Source organism: Petromyzon marinus, unplaced genomic scaffold (assembly GCF_048934315.1).
Source record: "Petromyzon marinus isolate PM22_M1 ecotype Great Lakes invasive population unplaced genomic scaffold, UKy_Petmar_22M1.pri1.0 PM_Scaffold_477, whole genome shotgun sequence".
Lineage (NCBI taxonomy): Eukaryota > Metazoa > Chordata > Hyperoartia > Petromyzontiformes > Petromyzontidae > Petromyzon > Petromyzon marinus.
This window is the reverse complement of record NW_027423476.1, coordinates 35,001-44,913: the sequence shown is the minus strand read 5'-3', so window position 1 is coordinate 44,913 and position 9,913 is coordinate 35,001. Positions and strand designations below refer to the sequence as shown.

General features: G+C 52.1%; 1 protein-coding gene across 1 annotated transcript in view; it reads left to right on the top strand.

Annotated features, from left to right (window-relative positions):
• The first annotated feature begins 222 nt into the window (after positions 1-222).
• The window catches only part of LOC142923384 (methylmalonyl-CoA mutase, mitochondrial-like), a 16,622-nt gene continuing 6,931 nt past the window's right edge, over positions 223-9,913 (top strand). The window contains exons 1-3 of the mRNA XM_076064471.1: positions 223-535; positions 6,815-6,926; positions 8,537-8,652. Coding sequence (XP_075920586.1) covers positions 494-535; positions 6,815-6,926; positions 8,537-8,652 — 270 coding nt within the window. The 5' untranslated portion in view covers positions 223-493. The remainder of the gene's footprint in view (positions 536-6,814; positions 6,927-8,536; positions 8,653-9,913) is intronic.

Genomic DNA, 9,913 nt, shown 5'->3' with positions numbered 1-9,913 from the left:
TCACACAGAGACTCACACACACAGAGACTCACTCACACAGAGACTCACACACACAGAGACTAACACAGAGACTCACTCACACAGAGACTCACACACACAGAGACTCACTCACACAGAGACTCACTCACACAGAGACTCACACACACACACACAGAGACTCACTCACACACACAGAGACTCACACACACAGAGACTAACACAGAGACTAACACACTAACACACACACAGAGACTCACACACTCACACTAACACAGAGACTAACACAGAGACTCAACCCCAACCCCAGGACCCGTTCAACAACGTCGTGCGGACCACGGTGGAGGCCTTGGCCGCCGTCTTTGGAGGCACCCAGTCGCTCCACACCAACGCCTATGACGAAGCGCTGGGGTTGCCCACGGAGCGGAGTGCCCGCATCGCCCGCAACACCCAGCTGGTGCTGCAGCATGAGGCCGGGGTGGGCAAGGTCGCCGACCCCTGGGGAGGATCCTACCTCATGGAGGCCCTCACGGGCGAAGTCTACGGGGCCGCCCGCACGGTGAGGCTCGCGCACGGTTACACGGGCAGCTAGACAGGTAGCTACACAGGTAGATACACGGGCAGCTAGACAGGTGGCTAGACAGCTACATAGCCAGCTACACACACAGCTACACAGCTACACACACAGCTACACAGGCAGCTAGACAGGTAGCTACACAGGTAGATACACGGGCAGCTAGACAGGTAGCTAGACAGCTACATAGCCAGCTACACACACAGCTACACAGCTATACACACAGCTACACAGGCAGCTAGACAGGTAGCTACACAGGTAGATACACGGGCAGCTAGACAGGTAGCTAGACAGCTACATAGCCAGCTACACACACAGCTACACAGCTACACACACAGCTACACAGGCAGCTAGACAGGTAGCTACACAGGTAGATACACAGGTGGCTAGACAGGTAGCTACACAGGTAGCTAGACAAGTAGATACACAGGTAGCTACACAGCTACACAGGTGGCTAGACAGGTAGATACACAGGTAGCTACACAGCCAGCTACATACACAGCTACACAGGTAGATATACAGGTGACTACACAGGTAGCTAGACAGGTAGATACACAGGTGGCTAGACAAGTAGATACACAGCTACACACACAGCTACACACACAGCTACACAGCTACACAGGTAGCTAGACAGCTACACAGGTAGATACACAGGTAGCTAGACAGGTAGCTACACAGGTAGATACACACACAGCTACACAGGTGGCTAGACAGCTACACAGGTAGATACACAGGTGGCGACACAGCTACACACACAGCTACACAGCTACACACACAGCTACACAGGTAGCTAGACAGGTAGATACACAGGTAGCTACACAGCTACACAAGTAGCTAGACAGCTACACAGGTAGCTACACAGCCAGCTACATACACAGCTACACAGGTAGATATACAGGTGACTACACAGGTAGCTAGACAGGTAGATACACAGGTGGCTAGACAAGTAGATACACAGCTACACACACAGCTACACACACAGCTACACAGCTACACAGGTAGCTAGACAGCTACACAGGTAGATACACAGGTAGCTAGACAGGTAGCTACACAGGTAGATACACACACAGCTACACAGGTGGCTAGACAGCTACACAGGTAGATACACAGGTGGCGACACAGCTACACACACAGCTACACAGCTACACACACAGCTACACAGGTAGCTAGACAAGTAGATACACAGGTAGCTACACAGCTACACAAGTAGCTAGACAGCTACACAGGTAGCTACACAGCCAGCTACACACACAGCTACACAGGTAGATATACAGGTGACTACACAGGTAGCTAGACAGGTAGATACACAGGTGGCTAGACAAGTAGATACACAGCTACACACACAGCTACACAGCTACACAGGTAGCTATACAGGTGGCTATACAGGTAGATACACAGGTGGCTAGACAGGTAGCTAGACAGGTAGATACACAGCTACACAGCTACACACACAGCTACACAGGTAGCTACACAGGTAGATACACAGGTAGCTATACAGGTAGATACACAGGTAGCTATACAGGTGGCTAGACAGGTAGATACACAGGTGGTGACACAGCTACACAGCTACACACACAGCTACACACACAGCTACACAGCTACACACACAGCTACACAGGTAGCTATACAGGTGACTATACAGGTGACTATACAGGTGGCTATACAGGTAGATACACAGCTACACACACAGCTACACAGGTAGCTACACAGGTAGCTAAACAGGTAGCTAGACAGCTACATAGCCAGCTACACACACAGCTACACAGCTATACACACAGCTACACAGGCAGCTAGACAGGTAGCTACACAGGTAGATACACAGGTGGCTAGACAGGTAGCTAGACAGGTAGCTACACAGCTACACACACAGCTATACACACAGCTACACAGGTGGCTAGACAGGTAGATACACAGGTAGATACACAGGTAGATACACAGGTAGATACACAGGTGGCTAGACAGGTAGATACACAGGTAGATACACAGGTAGCTACACAGGTGGCTAGACACGTAGCTACACAGGTAGATACACAGGTGGCTAGACAGGTAGATACACAGGTAGATACACAGGTAGCTAGACAGGTAGCTACACAGGTAGATACACAGGTGGCTAGACAGGTAGATACACAGGTAGATACACACACAGCTACACAGGCAGCTACACAGCTACATAGCCAGCTACACACACAGATACACACACAGCTACACAGCTACACACACAGCTACACACACAGCTACACAGCTACACACACAGCTACACACACAGCTACACAGGTAGCTACACAGCTACACACAGCTACACAGGTAGCTACACAGCTACACACACAGCTACACAGGTAGCTATACAGGTAGATACACAGGTGGTGACACAGCTACACACACAGCTACACAGGTAGCTATACAGGTAGATACACAGGTAGCTACACAGCTACACACACAGCTACACAGCTACACACACAGCTACACACACAGCTACACACACAGCTACACAGCTACACACACAGCTACACACACAGCTACACACACAGCTACACAGCTACACAGGTAGTTACACACACAGCTACACACACAGCTACACAGGTAGCTATACAGGTAGATACACAGGTGGCGACACAGCTACACAGCTACACACACAGCTATACAGGTAGCTACACAGGTGACTATACAGGTAGCTATACAGGTAGATACACAGGTAGATACACAGCTACACACACAGCTACACACACACAGCTACACAGGTAGCTACACAGGCAGCTACACAGGTAGCTAGACAGGTAGCTATACAGGTAGCTATACAGGTAGCTAGACAGGTAGCTACACACACAGCTATACACACAGCTACACAGGTGGCTAGACAGGTAGATACACAGGTAGATACACAGCTACACACACAGCTACACATCTACATACACAGCTACACAGGTAGCTACACAGCTACACACACAGCTACACAGCTACACACACAGCTACACACACAGCTACTCACACAGCTACACAGCTACACACACAGCTACACACACAGCTACACAGCTACACACACAGCTACACACACAGCTACTCACACAGCTACACAGCTACACACACAGCTACACACACAGCTACATAGCCAGCTACACACACAGCTACACAGCTACACACACAGCTACACACACAGCTACACAGGTAGCTATACAGGTAGCTAGACAGCCAGCTACACAGGTAGCTACACAGGTAGCTACACAGGTGGCTAGACAGGTAGCTACACAGGTAGCTAGACAGGTAGCTACACAGCTACACACACAGCTACACAGCTACACAGCCAGCTACACACACAGCTACACACACAGCTACACAGCTAGACAGCTACACATACAGCTACACACACAGCTACACAGCTACACACACAGCTACACAGCCAGCTACACAGCTACACACACAGCTACACAGCTACACAGCCAGCTACACACACAGCTACACACACAGCTACACAGCTACACACACAGCTACACAGCTACACACACAGCTACACACACACAGCTACACACACACAGCTACACACACACAGCTACACAGCCAGCTACACACACAGCTACACACACAGCTACACAGCTACACATACAGCTACACACACAGCTACACAGCTACACACACAGCTACACAGCTACACACACAGCTACACAGCCAGCTACACAGCTACACACACAGCTACACAGCTACACAGCCAGCTACACACACAGCTACACACACAGCTACACAGCTACACACACAGCTACACACACAGCTACACACACAGCTACACAGCTACACACACAGCTACACACACAGCTACACAGCTACACAGCCAACTACCCAGCTACCTACACAGCCAGCTACCCAGTTAGCTACACAGCTACACAACCAGCTACACGGCCAGCTACACAGCTAGCTACCCAGCTACACAGCCAGCTACACACACAGCTACACAGCCAGCTACACAGCTACACAGCCAGCTACACACACAGCTACACAGGTACCTACACAGCCAGCTACACAGCTACACAGCCAGCTACACAGCCAGCCAGCTACACAGTTAGCTACACAGGTAGCTACACAGCTACACAGGTAGCTACACAGCTACACAGGTACCTAGACAGGTAGCTAGACGGCCAGCTACACAGCCAGCTACACAGCCAGCTACCCAGCTACCTACACAGCCAGCTACACAGCCAGCTACACAGGTAGCTACACAGCCAGCTACACAGCCAGCTACACAAGTAGCTACCCAGCCAGCTACCCAGCCAGCTACACAGCCAGCTACCCAGCCAGCTACCCAGCTAGCTACCCAGCTACACAGCCAGCTACCCAGCTAACTATCCAGCCAGCTACACACACAGCTACACAGCCAGCTACCCAGCTACCTACACAGCCAGCTACCCAGCCAGCTACCCAGCTACACAGCCAGCTACCCAGCTACCTACACAGCCAGCTACCCTGTTAGCTACACAGGTAGCTATCCAGCTACACAGCCGGCTACCCAGCCAGCTACCCAGTTAGCTACACAGCTACCCAGCCAGCTACACAGCCAGCTACCCAGTTAGCTATCCAGCTACCCAGTTAGCTATCCAGCTACCCAGCCAGCTACACAGCCAGCTACACAGCCAGCTACCCAGCTAGCTACACAGCTACACAGCCAGCTACACAGCCAGCTACCCAGCTACCTACCCAGCCAGCTACCCAGTTAGCTACACAGCTACCCAGCTACCTACCCAGCCAGCTACCCAGCTACCCAGCTACACAGCCAGCTACCCAGTTAGCTACACAGCTACCCAGCTACACAGCTACCCAGCTACCTACCCAGCCACCTACCCAGCCAGCTACCCAGCTACACAGCCAGCTACCCAGTTAGCTACACAGCTACACAGCTACCTACCCAGCTACACAGCTACCTACACAGCCAGCTACCCTGTTAGCTACACAGCTAGCTATCCAGCTACACAGCCAGCTACCCAGCCAGCTACCCAGCCAGCTACCCAGCTACACAGCCAACTACACAGCCAGCTACCCAGTTAGCTATCCAGCTACCCAGCTACCTACCCAGCCAGCTACCCAGTTAGCTACACAGCTACACAGCCAGCTACACAGCCAGCTACCCAGCTACCTACACAGCCAGCTACCCAGTTAGCTACACAGCTAGCTACCCAGTTAGCTACACAGCTACACAGCCAGCTACCCAGCTACCTACCCAGCCAGCTACCCAGTTAGCTACCCAGCTACACAGCTACCTACACAGCTAGCTACCCAGCCAGCTACCCAGCTACACAGCCAGCTACACACACAGCTACCCACTTAGCTACACAGCTACCTACCCAGCTACACAGCTACACAACCAGCTACCCTGTTAGCTACACAGCTACCCAGCTACCTACACAGCCAGCTACACAGCCAGCTACCCAGCTACCTACCCAGCCAGCTACACAGCCAGCTACCCAGCTACCTACCCAGCCAGCTACACAGCCAGCTACCCAGCTACCTACACAGCTAGCTACCCAGCCACCTACCCAGCCAGCTACCCAGCTACCCAGCCAGCTACACAGCTACACAGCCAGCTACCCAGTTAGCTATCCAGCTACCCAGCTACCTACCCAGCCAGCTACCCAGTTAGCTACCCAGCTACACAGCCAGCTACCCAGCTACCTACACAGCTAGCTACCCAGCTACCTACCCAGCCAGCTACCCAGCTACCCAGCCAGCTACACAGCTACACAGCCAGCTACACACACAGCTACCCACTTAGCTACACAGCTACCTACCCAGCTATACAGCTACCCAGCCAGCTACACACACAGCTACCCACTTAGCTACACAGCTACCTACCCAGCTACCCAGCTACCCAGCCAGCTACACACACAGCTACCCACTTAGCTACACAGCTACCTACCCAGCTACACAGCTACACAACCAGCTACCCTGTTAGCTACACAGCTACCCAGCTACCTACACAGCCAGCTACACAGCCAGCTACCCAGCTACCTACCCAGCCAGCTACACAGCCAGCTACCCAGCTACCTACCCAGCCAGCTACACAGCCAGCTACCCAGCTACCTACACAGCTAGCTACCCAGCTACCTACCCAGCCAGCTACCCAGCTACCCAGCCAGCTACACAGCTACACAGCCAGCTACACACACAGCTACCCACTTAGCTACACAGCTACCTACCCAGCTACACAGCCAGCTACCCAGTTAGCTACACAGCTACACAGCCAGCTACCCTGCTAGCTATTCCCCTCGTGTGCCGTTGGCGCAGATAATCGAGGAGGTGGAGGAGTTGGGAGGCATGGCCCGCGCCGTCGCCCTCGGCATCCCCAAGCTCAAGATCGAGGAAGCTGCCGCCAGGAGGCAGGCTCGCATCGACTCCGGTAGGCCTCAGGGCCCGCTAGGCCTCAGGGCCCGCTAGCTAGGCCTCGCCCGCTAGGCCTGAGGGCCCAGGGCTAAGACTCCGCTAGGCCTCGCCCGCTAGGCCTCGCCCGCTAGGCCTCAAGGCCCAATGCTTAGACTCCGCTAGGCCTCAGGGCCCGCTAGGTCTCAGGGCCCGCTAGGCCTCAGGGCCTGCTAGGCCTCAGTGCCCAGGCCTTAGACTCCGCTAGGCCTCGCCCGCTAGGCCTCAGGGCCCAGGCTAAGACTCTGCTAGGCCTCAGGGCCCGCTAGGCCTCAGTGCCCAGGGCTTAGACTCCGCTAGGCCTCAGGGCCCAGGGCTTAAACTCCGCTAGGCCTCGCCCGCTAGGCCTCAGGGCCCAGGGCTTAGACTCCGCTAGGCCTCACCCGCTAGGCCTCAGGGCCCAGGCTTAGACTCCGGTAGGCCTCGCCTGCTAGGCCTCGCCCGCTAGGCCTCAGGGCCCAGGGCTTAGACTCCGGTAGGCCTCGCCCGCTAGGCCTGAGGGCCCAGGCTTAGACTCCTGTAGGCCTCGCCTGCTAGGCCTCAGGGCCCAGGGCTTAGACTCCGGTAGGCCTCGCCCGCTAGGGCTGAGGGCCCAGGCTTAGATCCCGCTAGGCCTCGCCCGCTAGGCCTGAGGGCCCAGGACTTAGACTCCGGTAGGCCTCGCCCGCGTGGGACAGGCTTTGGACCTAGCTTAGGCCTCATTCTAGGTGAGGGGGAAGGCTTAGGGCCTAGCTTCAGTGCTGTCTCTCCCCGTGTCTCTCTCTGTCCCCGTGTCTCTCTCTCCCCGTGTCTCTGTCCCCGTGTCTCTCTCCCCGTGTCTCTCTCCGTGTCTCTGTCTCCGTGTCTCTCTTTCCCCGTGTCTCTCTCCCCGTGTCTCTCTCTGTCCCCGTGTCTCTCTCTGTCCCCGTGTCTCTCTGTGTCCCCGTGTCTCTCTCTCTCCCTGTGTCTCTCTCCCCGTGTCTCTCTCTCCCCGTGTCTCTCTCTCTCTCCCCGTGTCTCTCTCTCCCCGTGTCTCTCTCTCTCTCCCCGTGTCTCTCTCTGTCCCCGTGTCTCTCTCTGTCCCCGTGTCTCTCTCTGTCCCCGTGTCTCTCTCTATCCCCGTGTCTCTCTCTGTCCCCGTGTGTCTCTCTCTCCCCGTGTGTCTCTCTCACCCCGTGTCTCTATCTCCCCGTGTCTCCCTCCCCGTGTCTCTCTCCCCGTGTGTCTCTCTCTCCCCGTGTCTCTCTCTCCCCGTGTCTCTCTCCCCCCGTGTCTCTCTCTCTCCCCGTGTCTCTCTCCCCGTGTGTCTCTCTCTCCCCGTGTCTCTCTCCCCGTGTGTCTCTCTCTCCCCGTGTCTCTCTCCCCCCGTGTCTCTCTCCCCCCGTGTCTCTCTCTCCCTGTGTGTCTCTCTCCCTGTGTGTCTCTCTCACCCCGTGTCTCTGTCCCCGTGTGTCTCTCTCTGTCCCCGTGTCTCTCCCCGTGTCTCTCTCTCCCCCCGTGTCTCTCTCCCCCCATGTCTTTCCCCGTGTCTCTCCCCGTGTGTCTCTCTCTCTCCCCGTGCGTCTCTCTCTCTCTCTCCCCGTGTGTCTCTCTGTCCCCGTGTCTCTCTAGGACTGGAGGTGATTGTGGGAGTGAATCGCTATCGGATGGAGAAGGAGGAGCCCATGGAGATTCTGTCCATCGACAACTCAGCCGTGCGAGCAAAGCAGCTGGCCAAGCTGAAGAAGGTGTTCGTGTTGTTGTTGTTCATGTTGTTGTTGTTGTTAATGTTGTTATTAATGTTCATGTTGTTGTTGATGTTGATGTTGTTGTTGATGGTGTTGTTGTTGTTGATGGTGTTCATGTTGTTGTTGTTGTTGTTCATGTTGTTGTTGATGATGTTGTTCATGTTGTTGATGTTGTTATTAATGTTGATGATGTTGTTGTTGTTAATGTTGATGATGTTGTTGTTGATGTTCATGTTGTTGTTGATGATGTTGTTCATGTTGTTATTAATGTTCATGTTGTTGTTGATGATGTTGTTCATGTTGTTGTTGTTGTTCATGTTGTTGTTGATGTTGTTGTTGATGTTGTTGTTGTTGTTCATGTTGTTGTTGTTGATGTTGTTGTTGTTGTTCATGTTGTTGTTGTTGTTGATGTTGTTATTAATGTTCATGTTGTTGTTGTTGTTCATGTTCATGTTGTTGTTGTTGATGTTGTTCATGTTGTTGTTATTAATGTTCATGTTGTTGTTATTAATGTTCATGTTGTTGTTGATGATGTTGTTCATGTTGATGTTGTTCATGTTCTTCATGTGGTATTGTTGATGTTGTTGTTCATGTTGTTGTTGTTCATGTTGTTGATGTTGTTGTTGTTGATGTTGTTCATGTTGTTGTTGATGTTGTTCATGTTGTTGTTGATGTTGTTGTTCATGTTGTTGTTGATGTTGTTGTTGTTGATGTTGTTCATGTTGTTATTAATGTTCATGTTGTTGTTGATGATGTTGTTCATGTTGTTGTTGATGTTGTTGTTGTTGATGTTGTTCATGTTGTTATTAATGTTCATGTTGTTGTTGATGATGTTGTTCATGTTGATGTTGTTCATGTTGTTCATGTGGTATTGTTGATGTTGTTGTTCATGTTGTTGTTGTTCATGTTGTTGTTGATGTTGTTCATGTTGTTGTTGATGTTGTTGTTGATGATGTTGTTGTTCATGTTGTTGTTGATGTTGTTCATGTTGTTGTTGATGTTGTTGTTGATGATGTTGTTGTTCATGTTGTTGTTGTTGATGTTGTTCATGTTGTTGTTGTTGATGTTGTTCATGTTGTTATTAATGTTCATGTTGTTGTCGATGTTGTTGTTCATGTTGTTGTTGATGTTGTTGATGTTCTTGTTGTTGTTGTTCATGTTGTTGATGTTGTTGTTGTTCATGTTGTTATTAATGTTCATGTTGTTGTTGTTGTTCATGTTGTTGATGATGTTGTTGTTGATGTTGTTGATGATGTTGTTG